We start from the raw sequence: 13,667 nt of genomic DNA, 5'->3' as shown, positions 1-13,667 counted from the left end.
AATTTATTTTTCATTTGACAAATTATTTGAAATAAAAAAAAGTTAATAATTAAAAAAACCAAAGTTGATAAAACTACTGATAATTAGTCGACAAATTGATAGTAAATAATTATAAATATGAATAGTTGATTAGCGGTAAAAGTAAAAAAATTTGAACGAATGGAGACTCGCCATTTGGAGGAGGCAGCCACAATTCGTAATTCCATTGGCTGGAAATCGCTGCGTGGTCGTTGTTGATTGGTCCGGGTCGTTAAGGTGGCACTCGCTCGCTCGTGTCTAGTGGCAGCTTGGTCATTGTATTAAAAAACATCCGAATCACACACGGCAGATTTAACTTTGACGGCTTCAAACAATCACCATTTATTAATTAAAGCTATTGTAATTATATTTTTTTATTTTATTTAAAAGTTTATTTAACCAGCACTTCGTCGGTCCAGTAACTATTGGCCACGATGAAAAAATTTATTTATTTTGGTCTGGCATTTTTGCTCCTCATCGGTAAGTTTTTTAAAATCATTTTTTTCCTTAATTTAATTAATTAATTACTTAATTAATATTATTTTTATTCAAAAATTTTTTTATTCATCGACGTGGCAATTAAAATTTAAATTTTATTTATCCAGGTACGGTGAGAAGTGAGGATGAAATTGAAGAAGAGGTTGGAACTGTTGACAAAGACTTCGGATCAAGCCGGGAAGCTTCCAGGACCGGTAATATTATTTATTCAACTTATAATTAATTTTAAAAATATGCTTTAGTAATTATTTATTAATAAAATGACTATTAATTTAACCTAGATGATGAAGTTGTCAAAAGAGAAGGTGAGGCAATTAAAATTGACGGACTGAATGCTGCTCAAATCCAGGAACTGCGTGAGCGAGCTGAGAAATTCACATTTGAAACGGAAGTTAACCGTATGATGAAACTCATCATCAACTCTCTGTACAAAAACAAGGAAATTTTCTTACGTGAGTTGATATCCAACGGCTCGGACGCATTGGATAAGATAAGATTCTTATCGCTGACAGACAAGAGTGTCCTGGAATCTAATCCCGAGTTGTCAATAAGAATAAAGGCTGATGTGGAGAACAAAATCCTGAGTATCACGGACTCTGGTATCGGTATGACCAAGGCCGACTTGATAAACAACTTGGGTACTATTGCCAAGTCTGGTACCGCTGAATTCCTGGGTAAGATGCAGGAGTCGAAGGCGCCGGCAGACATGAACGACATGATTGGTCAGTTTGGTGTCGGATTTTACTCTGGATTTTTGGTGGCCAACAAGATTGTCGTCACTACTAAGCACAATGACGACAAACAGTACATCTGGGAGTCCGACAGCTCCAGCTACAGCATCGTCGAGGACCCACGTGGGGACACTTTGAAACGCGGTACCACAGTGAGCCTTCACTTGAAGGAAGAAGCTCTTGACTTCTTGCAGCAAGACACGATCAAGTCTTTGATCAAAAAGTACTCGCAATTCATAAACTTCCCGATTTACTTGTGGGCCAGCAAGACGATCCAAGTTGAAGAGGAGGAAGACACCGAGACCAAGGAACCCGATACCACTGAGAAACCCGAGGAAGACGATGATGCCGCGGTTGAGGAAGCTGCCGAAGAGGGAGAGAAACAGAAAAAGAAGATCGACAAAACCGTCTGGGACTGGGAGCGCATGAATGACTCGAAGCCCATCTGGACATTGAAACCAGCTGATGTTCCTGAACAAGACTACGTCGACTTTTACAAATCTCTTACCAAAGACACCCAAGAACCTCTAGCCAAAATCCATTTCGTTGCCGAGGGAGAAGTCACTTTCAAGGCTCTTCTGTTCATCCCCAAAGTCCAACCTGGAGACAGTTTCAGTCGCTACGGTACCAAAGCTGACAACATCAAATTATTCGTCCGGCGGGTGTTTATCACCGACAAAATAAACGACATGATGCCAAACTACTTGTCATTTATCCGCGGTATCGTCGACAGCGATGACCTTCCACTTAACGTTTCGCGTGAAGATCTCCAGCAGCACAAACTCATCAAGGTCATTAAGAAGAAACTCATAAGGAAAGTGTTGGACATGATCAAGAAAATAAACAAAGAAGAGTACGAATCATTCTGGAAGGAGTACAGCACAAATATTAAATTAGGAATCCTTGAAGACTCACAGAATCGCGCTCGCTTGTCGAAACTCCTGCAGTTCAAGTCATCCGCGATGTCCAACCTGACGACGCTCAACGACTACGTGTCTCGTATGAAGCCGAATCAGAAGGCAATTTACTACATCGCCGGAGCCAGCGAAGACGAAGTTAAAAAGTCTCCATTCGTCGAACGTTTAATTAAAAAGGGCTACGAAGTTTTGTATCTCACCGAAGCCGTTGACGAGCATGTCATCTCCGCACTGCCCTCATTCGACGGCAAGAAGTTCCAGAACGTCGCCAAGGAAGGATTCACACTCGACGACAGCAAGAAAGCCCAAGAACGAATGGAGGAACTCAAGTCCACATTCGAACCTCTTACCAAGTGGCTCGGAGACGTTCTCTCAGAGTACATCAACAAGGCTCAGGTGTCCGAGCGTCTTACAGACTCACCCTGTGCTCTGGTGGCCAGCATGTTCGGCTGGACTGGAAACATGGAACGTCTCGCCATCTCCAACGCCCACCAAAAGGCCGACGACCCCCAGAAATCTTACTACCTCAACCAGAAGAAGACTCTGGAGATAAATCCAAGACATCCGCTGATCCGAGAGCTTCTGAAGAGAGTCGAAGCCGACGCAGAAGATGCCACCGCCAAAGAAATGGCGACTCTCATGTTCAAGACCGCTACCCTCAGGTCCGGGTACATGCTCCGCGAAACCGCGAGCTTTGCCGCCAGTGTTGAGCAGCTAATGAAGAAGTCTCTAGGCATTCCTCTAGACGAGGTGCCTGAGGAAGAAGAAGAGGATGACGAGCCCCTAGAAAATGCTCCCGAAGACGACGCGCAGGAAGTTGATGCCGACGACGAGCCGAGAGATGATGAGCATGATGAACTTTAAATTTAAATATTTCTTTCATTCCTTTCATCTGCAATCGTCATTGCAAGCAACCGCATCGACTGATTAAAAACTCCTGCGGTTTTTTATTTAAAATGTTTAAATCCTCAATATCTGGATACTGTTTTAAACGCACGATTTTATATTATAGTGAAGACTTGTATTATTTATTAATTAATTAATCAAAGTTTAAAGTTACAATTATAATTAAAGACCAGCGCAACATCATTTTAAGTCATCCTAGTCCTAATTCCATCTCTTTCATTTTTATAACGTTAAATTTTTTAAAATCATTGCATAACTATTATTATCATAGATTTATATTTTAAAATCCTGAATTTGTAAATTTAAAAAATACTAGATTATTATTTTCAGTTCTTCCGTTCGCCGTACTGCAGAAAAAATATATTTTAAAAATATATGAACCTGTATTACGATATAATAATAATAAATGTATTTGTATAATAAAATAATTATATAAAATATGTGGTATCTATTTAAATAACCAGATGTCTAAATAATCTGTACTTATATTTTTAAAAAAACTCGCAGTTTATTTCACTCAGTGCAGCTTTTAAACCGGATATAGACAAACAAAGACAATCAACCTTTGACTCCACTTATCTACCGACCCAACAATTTTATTAATATATTAAATATAAATAATTATTAATATGAATTGATAATTAAAAGCTTTCATTTCATTAGTTCTTGAGTACGCGGATAAATTGCCGATTAATCTATCAGGCATTTTTTTTTTTATTTTATAAAATGGAAATTTAATGAAACACTAATTTATGTGATATATATTTAATTTAAAATGTATGTTGCGTGAGTGAAGGAGAAACATTAATAAATTCAAAAAATTATTTTTTATTGGAATTGAGGGATTTTTTTTTACAAATAATACAAAATGAATGATTAAATATCGACTGTCACTTAATTATATAACATTTATTATTTATTTACTTTAATTATTATTCTAATTGGCGTAAGTCTTAACGAGTATATCAATTGAATTTATTATTATTATAATTATTTCTATTTTTGTCTACTGGTTGAGCTGACAGTAAAAAATTTGAATCAGGTGTCGGGACCACTCGCTCTATGGACTACGAGTTTTTAAACGCTGCAACAAATAATGGTGACTTTTATTACGGGAGTCGGTAGCAATTTTATGGCCCACTGGTTTCGCAATGGTGGGTAATTAGTTTTGGATAATTGGATGATTTATTTTGTGGTTTAATTGTCGAATTTATTGTAGATTTGTTTTAATAAAAGTTATCTTCAATGGTTCTTAGAGGCTGATGGCCAGCAACATTACTCGAGTATTTGGCTTCTGCTACCAATTGGTTCGATATTTATTACTGCGTTAGTTATTTTACTAATGGTAATTATTATTCATTAATAAACAAATTTTTTATTACTTATTTTATTTTTATTTTTTCAAGTCTGGCAATAAAATTTTTTTTTAATTTTCAATAATTAAATTTTTTGAAAAATTTCCTTAAAAAAAATTTCTTTAATTAACTTATTAATAAAATAAAAAAAAAATTCTATAATTAATTTATTAATAAAATTAATTGAAGAATTTTCTACAATTAAATTTTAATAAAATTAAGGAAAAAAAATTTCTATACTTAATTTTTTAATAAAATTAAAAAAAAATTCCTTTAATTAATTTATTAATAGAATTAAATATAAATTTTTTAAAGGTACTATTTAATCGATGTCCACGATTCATTGCAACAACAGTAACCGGAATATTTGGTATGATTATAATATTTGTAGTTCTTATAGTCGTAAATCAAAGATCTGTTTATATATAAAATAAAAATATCAATAACAATAATAAATGTAATTACTCACTGTTATAACTGGATTGAACTTTAAATCTGACCATGTCATTCGACACACGGACCACAGTGTCAATGTAACACTCCAACTTATTGTTCAAATGCTCGTAGCTCTAAAAAATTTTAATTATGTTTTAAAATTCAATCACCAAATAAATTACTATTACTTATTACCTCAATATAAGTATGGTCTTCTTTGCTAGCATGTTCAAGTTCCGACAATAAAACTTCTAATGTATTGAAAGGCAACCAAACTGCTGGTCCGGACATAACTAGTGGAGTCTCTAGTCCAAAGTGCTCTTTCCCTTCACCCAAAACGGCGTTTATGTAGTCCACAGCCAGATCTGTTGCCTCTAATAGCCGCCCGGAGTTGAGGACAAGTCTCAGTAACTCTGCTGCATTGCGTTTCTGAAAGCATGACGTAAATTAAATGACAAATTAAAAATTAACTCAATAAGTAATGAATTAATTTCTTACTTTGTAAGAAGCAATCAGCCATTGAGGCAAAAACGCTTCGTGTTGGAGAATCTTCTTGGCCACGGCTTTGTGCAGCTCGCTGCTGTCCTTCTTCTCGTGTCCAATAGTCAACTTCTCCAGCAACCGCCACGCGATGTCAGTGATATTGGAGCCGTAGCCCGTGATATCAAAGACGTCGTTGAGTACCAGCCAGTCCCAGGCATTCGGGTCCTCGTGCTCGCTCAGTCTCAAGCTCTGTGCCGCAAGATTCTCCAGTACGGGAGCCTTGCCAATATTGAACTTGTCACACAAATTAAGCGCCACCGTGTACAGGCCGACGCTCGACAGAATAACAATCAGCTCAGCGGCCCCAGCTTGGGCGATGGTGTGCAGCTCGGATTTGAATTTGGAGAGCTTCAGCCTCGCGTCCACTAAATAGTACTCGTTCTGTATGTCCTTGAGCTCCAAAACCTCGACCATTTTTTTAATCTTGTAATGCAGAACTTCTTTGCCGCCGATGCTCCGCTTCTTCTTGGGGTTCGCTTCGTCTGGGTAAGTCTGGTCGACGACCGGCTTCACGATCCACCTGTAATTCTCGTTGACCAGGTTCAGAGCGTTGATGCAAGCGAGCAGACACTGAGCTTGCCGAGTTATTATCGGGACTGAGTGGGATTCCTGGCTGAGGCGCATCGCCTGCTCATACATTACAGATGCGGCTTTTCTGATGTTGTTCTTCTCGATGTGAAAGCTGTACAGGAAATTGTAGTAATTGTTTTCCATTAAATCGACGCTGCGAGCTCTGCCGACGACTATTCTCTCTAGTTCCTCGTACATGTCGACGTAAGGAAAAGAAACTAGGTCTATTAATTTTTTCCGCTCGAACAGAGTGACCACCAGCTGTCTCAGACAATCAGAACGTCTTGCGGCGTCGGGGTTTGAATTCAAACAGTGGTAAGCTTCTTTATGGTGTCCAAGCTGGAGGTGCTGGGTGAATATTATGGAGTGGAGGGTCGCTAGGTTTGGGTTGTCCTTCTCTGCGATGGTGATGGCGGTTTCGGCGAGCTCGATTATATATTTAGAGGGTCCATGTTGCTCGAAGAGTTCTATCACTTTGAGGAAGTACTGAACGAGCGCGTCGCTGGAGTCGTCGGGTGCGTCGAGGAGAATGCTCACGAGGAAATTGTCCGTGAGAATGCCACCGGAAGCACGGAGGAACTGGTCGCAAGCTTTGCTGGTTTCTCCGAGCTCCAAAAGAGAGACTGCGAGTATAAATTTACGCGAGGCGCTGTTCCACTCGCACCAGGTGCTCAGCAAGCGGACGTAGTCTTGGACGAGAATGAACTGGCAGCTGGACAGGAGCCACTCGGGGAAGACAAAGTTCCCGCAAATAGGCCAGACCAGTTGGGCGATCAGATTCACGTGGGTCAGCATCCCGAAGTGCCAGGGGATGAGAGTCGTCGCGTCGAGTTCCATGTTGTTTGCCATCAGTATGTAGGCGTGTTTTGCGCCAGAACTCTGGATGAACAGCTCAAGTAGTGACGTAGATCGCTGATGTCTGCTGACTGCTGTTATTGCGCGGGTTTCATTTAATTTCAAGGTTTGGAGTCGCTGCATACTGGTCTCCAGGAGGGTTGGTCGCGACTGAGAGTTCACCGTCGACTCGCAGATCCAATTTACTACAAAGTATGCCTGGGTAAGGATTACTGTACGCGGTGCCAGTGATGATTTTATCGTGTGGAGTATCCGGGAGTCGAATATTTCCGGCCGACCGAGAATTATCTGCTGGAGAAGCAACAGATTGCGGCAGATGCTGAAGCGGAGTTTTATTATTTGCGATACAGACTCGGAAACTGTCGAGACGCCGAGTTGGCTTCCGAAGAGATGGCTGATGGTGAGAAGCATCCGCGAGGTCTCGGGCTCGGGGTCCAGTTTGAGTCTGTCTGGCTGACCGAGATCATAAGTCAAGGCTTCTATTAACATCGCCATGGCACTCGCTGCGTCTCTGATGTTCTCTAGTTTGTGGTAGAGCTCCATTTGGAAGTCGTACTCGGACATCGGGTCGTCTGGTTCGGTCAGAAATCTTGAGAATAATTCCTCTACGATTATGTCCGGGCTCTTGAGGTAAGAGAGCTCGCGTTGGAAATTAACTTTTGTTTCTTCAGACAGTTGTTCTTCGAGCATCACCAGAGTTTCCATCAGTTCAATCAAGTCCTGGCAAGTGTCTTCATCTTGCGATAAGATCGGGGTGGTCTTGAACCGGGAGGCGAAAGACTTTTCGTTGGAGAGCATCAGGTGTTCGAGGGCCTCCATCGGTCGCAGAAGTGAGAAAAATGATTTCTTTAGCAGCACTACTCCATAGACAGTCGGCAGCAAGAGTAAACCAACAGGTCTGCTGCCATTAACGTGGTACTGTATCACACATGAGTAAAATTTCGACCAGCAGCGATTGGCGATCTCCAAGTAATCTTCGTCCGTGAGTTCGTAGTCCATAACTTCTGCTTGAATTTCCGCTTCGACGGCCATGCAAACTCGTTCCTTCAATATCGCAGGCGACAGCGTCATGTCCGCCATAAAATTCGACCGCCGGTAAATATTTAGAGCTCTCGTGATGTCCGCAAGAGAAAACTGACCCGGGTGGAAGATGTAACTCAGGTAAGCCTGACTAGGATCAGTACCAGGGTCTGTCATAATATAATCGCGGTCGGGAATCGGTTCCAGAATCGCCGTTTCCCATTCAGAGCTGACCTGCGCGCCACTGAGAGGCAACTGAGCATGAGTTACCGCGACCGCGTCCATGTGAGTCGTTCTCCAGACGGCCCACAGCCGCGTTGGTGTGAATGAAAAGTCAACTAAATGCTGGTCCGGTGGGAATAGTGTGCACACGCGAATAAATTTAAACAGACCCGCGTCCTGAACAGGTCTGAGAATACTAAACTCGCACCCGTAATTAAACTTAAGGTACGTTCCTAGGTACAGCTCGTTGTCCATTGATCCAAGAATTTTTCTGAGCATATGACCATGAGCACCCTGGGCAACTTGACTGTCAGCAGCGACCTCGGTGACTGCAACGCACTGGGCCTTGTTGCAGGACCACATTCTGACGTTTCCTTCACGACAGAGCGCAAATAAGTAGGTGTCATCACCACAGGGATGAATAACTAGCGACATTCCCACCATTCCTTCAGTGTTGCGACCTCTGAAGGCCGTGGCGATCCCGCTCAAGAATCTCGGGACTATTGAGTCCTGTTTGAGCTCGCTCGTGTGAACCAATCCCGTGGCCGCGTCGAGTCTCAGCAGCAAAATGCTGCCAGTGTTGTAAGCCAGCGCAAAAAGCGCTTCCTCATGGGGCAGAGTCAGCCATGAGGCAGCTGCATGTGGTACTGGTGCGTTCGTCGTCCCAACATTCGCTATCACGTGGAAAGAATGGGGATCGCGGGCTACTTGGGCAGAGGCTTCGCTGAATATCGACTGGATCGTCAAGTCTGGGTGTGAAGCCAGCAAGTGTTCCTAGAAAATAAGTAATAAATAATAAATATGTCTAATTATACAGCCAGATGTTGACGTGGGCATAAAGCTGCTTACCTGCTTGTGTATTTTATCCGGATGCGGAAACGTCAGTTTGTGGATACTAGATACGGTCGCCACGAGTATTATCACCGAGTTAGCTGTCTCGTGAATAGAAATACCGTCCAGTATCGGAGTGTCAGTGAATTTATAACGAATTTTACAGTTTATTAGATTTATATCAAAGCTGTGCTCCACCAGTTCCAAGACATCGTGGCTTATTCGCCAGTAAATGAACCGGTTTCGTGTGTAATATTTGTAGTTGTCACGATAAGAATAACCACTGGCTCGTTCTGGTACTTTTATGTCCTGGAGAGTACTTTGACTTACACCTAGAAAATTTAATAATCATGTCATTTATTTACACAGCATGCGGATGTTGCAATAAATTTTATCTGCTTTATAAATAATTTTAAATTTATGCGGGGGTGAATTTAATTATTTTTTAAACTGAAGAGTTTGTATTTAATGTAAATGAATAAATAAATAATTTTAAAAAATATAAATAGGTTATGTGTTTTTAGTTACCGGTGTTCAAAATAATTTCCTTCCATTTTTCAGGCTGGGTTTGATCGGGCACGACTTCGCGGTACCCAAGTGGAAACTCGATCATTTTTTTAAAAAAAATTCTAGTAACTTTTGTTAATTATTAACTATTTTAATTTAAATAATTAAATTATGTTTTAGTAAAATAACTTTTCAACATTTTGAGCGGGCAACGGCTGTCGTTAAAAAAACCAGTTGATTTGCTCTGCCGCCATGTTTAAATCATTTGAATTTTTAATTTTACTTATAAGATGGCGCCAGCTGCCAGTTTCGCGCAGCTCCCTTAAGTTAGCGGGGGGAATTCAATTTTTGGCAAATATTTTTTAGTAATTCGTTTGTTCGTCAATGTTCGCAATAAATAATTATTTGTTCGTTTTTTATTTTTTTTTAAATAAATTTTTAAAAATTTATTTGAAGTTAGCGGTGACTATACGAATTTTCAATCCATTTTTTTTTCCATTTATCTTGATTTGTTTGTTAATATCCCACCAAAAATAGCGTTTGTTCATTTGTTTTTATATTTATAATTAATCATAAAAATTTTAATTATGCCCGTTGTTCCGATAGTATTTGTGCGCATGCGCACAAGTCTAGTCTAGGTTTTAAATTTTTTAAACGAAATTTATTGTGGCTGATTGACATTACTCTCCGGTAAACATCTGGATACTATTATGATGTGCTAGATGATCAAGAGGATTTAATAATTGATAAGATTAGTCATTTCCATCAACGTTCGCCAAGTCCGATAACTTGTCTTTCTTTTTTTAAACTTTTCATTTGTTCTACCCAAGTAGCACAGAGACAACTTTAAGATGTCATAAAAATGTTTTTTAAAAGAACAAACTTTTGTTTTTATCTCCAAGTCAAGTTTTTTTATTTAAATAAAACACAGAGATGTTGATACTAGGAGTCATAAGAAATTCGTGTTCTTTTTCCCGTCTTGAAAAAATTATTTCAATTGACATGCCGTTCAGATGACACTTGATAACATTCAGGTGTCATCAATCTATCAAAATACAACGTCAGAACTGCTATCTTATAGATGTCACAAAGTCAAGTGTGCTACTTGGGTACCAAAGTATGAAAAAAATAATTAATTTTATTTTTTAAATTTCAATATTTTCGCGCGAGTACTACATGGAGTCATAGCTGAGATTGGAAGGTTGTGAATAATTCTCTGAATTTTGAATTTTTTCGTTTAAAATTTTTATCTTATATCCACTGAATATCTACAAATATATCCTTAAAACATTAAAACATTCCATGCCATAGTTTTTTTTTTAATTCCCAAAAATCATCGTTTTTTTAGGCAGCTCCTCATAACATTATGATTTTACTCTAAAATTGTACCTCATTGTGTACTGAGTAATTAAAAGAAAAAAGGCGCCCGTAATAATAATTAACGAAAAAATTATTTACTTTAAAATAAAATTTCTCATCTACAATAAAAAAATTTTTTTCTACTTATATAATTTTTAATTATTTATTCAATAATATTTTATTTTTTTTTTAGTGAAATTGAAAAATTAAAATTAATGATCATTTTTTGTATGATAGGTATTTACGTTCCTTATGTTGAAGCCAGTAAACTTAGCGGACAGCTGACAAATTTTAAGACTTTGAAATAATAAAATAAATTTTTTACGTAATGAAAATAAAAAAATTTACATTTAGAAAATTCAAAAATCAGTGCATGCCTCTTTATAAATTTTACCTTTTTAATTAGTTAATTGTTTTTTCATGTAATTTAAAAATAGTCTTATATCTATTCCATTTACTCTCATCTTACGTTAATAGAATGATAGGTAAAGTAAGTGAGGGATTTGACATTAATTATAATTAAATACTGCTATTTTATTTATTAAATTGACATGTTAAAGATTCATTGTAAAAAATTTTTTGTGTTTTAATTTCTTGACTCTATACAATTATTTCGTATTTATATGAGAATATATAATTTTATGTTAATAAATGTGGTTTTCAGAATAATGTAAAATGTTTAGGAAAAATATGTAAATTTTAAATAATAAATATAAAAAACTTATAAAATAATTTTTATGTAATCGCAGTATTAATTTATTAGTTTGAACGGAATTTTGTTTTTCGAATTTTTTGTTAATTAAATAAATTTAAATTATAATAATACTAGTAATAATTTTTTTAGTTTTATAAATTAACTCAATAATGACAATCGTTTATTTTTTTTTTACTTAAATAAAATTTTTTAATTGATATCAGTCTATTATTATTTCTATAAAAAATATAAATGATCTATACTATATATTTTATCTAGTCTACCATCACAGTTTGATTCTTTTTTTTTAATTCAAATATGTTTTTTTGGCGCCATTATAATACTTTAATGCTTTTCTTTTATTTTATTTAATTTAATAATTTCATGTTGTTTTTATAATAGAAAATATGAATAATTTATTATCTCTTTTTTGCCGCTGTCATAGATATATATCTTTTCTTTATTCTTATTATATATTTCACACTAATTATTTAAAATTTACTTTTTATCAATAAAAAATATAATTATTTTTATCGTTTTTATAATTATTTTATTTTATAATTATAAGTATTTCCAATTTAATTTAATTAAGTTATAAGTTATGTCAGTCTTTCATTCTTTTAATTACGAATAAATGAATAAATAAATAACAATATTAATAACAATAAAGGAAGACTAGTAAAGTATCGGAAATAGTTGTCGCAAAAACGCAGCTTTCTCAAATAAACTTAGATGAATTATTAATATTTTTACAACATAATACGGCTTGTTAATATCAGTCTTTGTTTTTTAAATTAAAAAAGAAATGATGTTTTTTTTTCCCACCAAAAAAAAATATCATTTTTTTTTAAGTTATCAATTATGTTTTGAATAATTTATTGTAATAATTTGAAATTATGAAAAATTAACAAATAAATAATTAATAATAAAAGGCCATAAGGGCATAGAAAATATACATATGTTTTTCTGATAAATCACAACATACATTTTTTTTTTAATTCATATAATGTTAAAAATTTTTTTTCTTTCTTTTTTCATTTCTTTTGAATAATAAAAAAATAACAAAATTTTATTTCCTTGACTGATCATTAATTTTTAATTTTTTTTTTTTTGTCATAGAAAATATAGACAAAAAAAACAGTTATTTTGTAATTTTGAATAAACGTTATTAGTATACACATATGTGTGAAAATACATGTATACTAATAACATTCATTACAATTATAAATTAACTATTGTTTTGTCTATATTTTCTATGACACGTCACTAAATAATTCATACGCACGCACACACACACACACACATTACACATACAGACTAACACACACATAAGCAGTATATAATAAGTAGGATTGTAAGAAAAAAAATAATAATAACAACAATAATAATAATAATAATAATAATAATAATAATAATAATAATAATAATAATAATAATAATAATAATAATAATAATAATAATAATAATAATAATAATAATAATAATAATAATAATAATAATAATAATAATAATAATAATAATAATAATAATAATAATAATAATAATAATAATAATAATAATAATAATAATAATAATAATAATAATAATAATAATAATAATAATAATAATAATAATAATAATAATAATAATAATAATAGTAATAATAATAATAATAATAATAATAATAATAATAATAATAATAATAATAATAATAATAATAAAAATAGAAATATTATTATTATTATTATTTTTCCTTACAATCCAATTTCATAATTTTTTTTGCCCCGGCGCTTCCACAACGTTTTGTGTGCCTTCTTCATGTGGTCTTCACACCCTTGAGGCAATGCTTACAATTTCTCGCAATACTCGCAGGCAAACCGTCCGTCGAAATGGTCCCTCCAAACGTGAATGAGAATGTTCCTGGAAGCATGTGATTCATTGCAAGTATTGCAAATGAACGAATTGCTTCCAGGAACTTTAGAAGTATACTGAGGTCTTATGCAAAAGTACTCAGAATAGAAAGTGGGATTACGAATCAGCGACTCATCTACTTGAGAAAATTTAAAATGAAACAGAACTGTTAAATTGTGATGTCATACTACTAAATCCACATAACTTTACAATGCGGAGTAATGTCAAGTCCTTTGATGAGACTTCAGACTAGTTATTCGCGGTTTTTATGAGTTCTGATGACTGGAACATAAAAAAAGCCATTCAGCAGCCGAAA

At 35.5% G+C, this 13,667-nt stretch overlaps 3 protein-coding genes across 3 annotated transcripts; 2 read left to right on the top strand and 1 right to left on the bottom strand.

Annotated features, from left to right (window-relative positions):
- Window positions 1-282: 282 nt before the first annotated feature.
- LOC103580038 (endoplasmin) lies at window positions 283-3,237 on the top strand. Its single transcript, XM_008561646.2, has 3 exons — window positions 283-498; window positions 624-710; window positions 798-3,237. The coding sequence occupies exons 1-3, from the start codon at window positions 453-455 to the stop codon at window positions 3,026-3,028; spliced, it is 2,364 nt and encodes a 787-aa protein (XP_008559868.1). The 5' UTR covers window positions 283-452; the 3' UTR covers window positions 3,029-3,237.
- A 708-nt stretch (window positions 3,238-3,945) lies between these two features.
- LOC103580041 (nuclear pore complex protein Nup160 homolog) lies at window positions 3,946-9,652 on the bottom strand. Its single transcript, XM_008561648.2, has 6 exons — window positions 9,430-9,652; window positions 8,920-9,233; window positions 5,359-8,844; window positions 5,056-5,289; window positions 4,895-4,994; window positions 3,946-4,154 (listed from the first exon to the last, which is right to left on the bottom strand). Exons 1-6 carry the CDS (start codon window positions 9,512-9,514, stop codon window positions 4,138-4,140), a joined length of 4,236 nt encoding a protein of 1,411 aa, XP_008559870.1. The 5' UTR covers window positions 9,515-9,652; the 3' UTR covers window positions 3,946-4,137.
- Window positions 4,141-4,885, top strand: LOC103580039 (uncharacterized). Its single transcript, XM_008561647.1, has 3 exons — window positions 4,141-4,224; window positions 4,327-4,415; window positions 4,741-4,885. The coding sequence occupies exons 1-3, from the start codon at window positions 4,167-4,169 to the stop codon at window positions 4,852-4,854; spliced, it is 261 nt and encodes an 86-aa protein (XP_008559869.1). The 5' UTR covers window positions 4,141-4,166; the 3' UTR covers window positions 4,855-4,885.
- Window positions 9,653-13,667: the final 4,015 nt, after the last annotated feature.

Source organism: Microplitis demolitor, chromosome 1, assembly GCF_026212275.2.
Source record: "Microplitis demolitor isolate Queensland-Clemson2020A chromosome 1, iyMicDemo2.1a, whole genome shotgun sequence".
NCBI lineage: Eukaryota > Metazoa > Arthropoda > Insecta > Hymenoptera > Braconidae > Microplitis > Microplitis demolitor.
The sequence above is the reverse complement of the archived record's forward strand: the minus strand, read 5'-3'. Positions and strand labels throughout refer to the sequence as shown.

Coding starts and splice junctions, on each gene's coding strand:
- LOC103580038 (XM_008561646.2), top strand. CDS start 453: ATGAAAAAATTTATTTATTTTGGTCTGGCATTTTTGCTCCTCATCG. Junction 499..623: donor GGCATTTTTGCTCCTCATCG/GTAAGTTTTTTA, acceptor TTATTTATCCAG/GTACGGTGAGAAGTGAGGAT. Junction 711..797: donor CCGGGAAGCTTCCAGGACCG/GTAATATTATTT, acceptor AATTTAACCTAG/ATGATGAAGTTGTCAAAAGA.
- LOC103580039 (XM_008561647.1), top strand. CDS start 4,167: ATGGTGACTTTTATTACGGGAGTCGGTAGCAATTTTATGGCCCACTGG. Junction 4,225..4,326: donor GGCCCACTGGTTTCGCAATG/GTGGGTAATTAG, acceptor AATGGTTCTTAG/AGGCTGATGGCCAGCAACAT. Junction 4,416..4,740: donor CGTTAGTTATTTTACTAATG/GTAATTATTATT, acceptor AATTTTTTAAAG/GTACTATTTAATCGATGTCC.
- LOC103580041 (XM_008561648.2), bottom strand. CDS start 9,514: ATGATCGAGTTTCCACTTGGGTACCGCGAAGTCGTGCCCGATCAAACC. Junction 9,234..9,429: donor GGAAATTATTTTGAACACCG/GTAACTAAAAAC, acceptor TAAATTTTCTAG/GTGTAAGTCAAAGTACTCTC. Junction 8,845..8,919: donor CGGATAAAATACACAAGCAG/GTAAGCAGCTTT, acceptor CTTATTTTCTAG/GAACACTTGCTGGCTTCACA.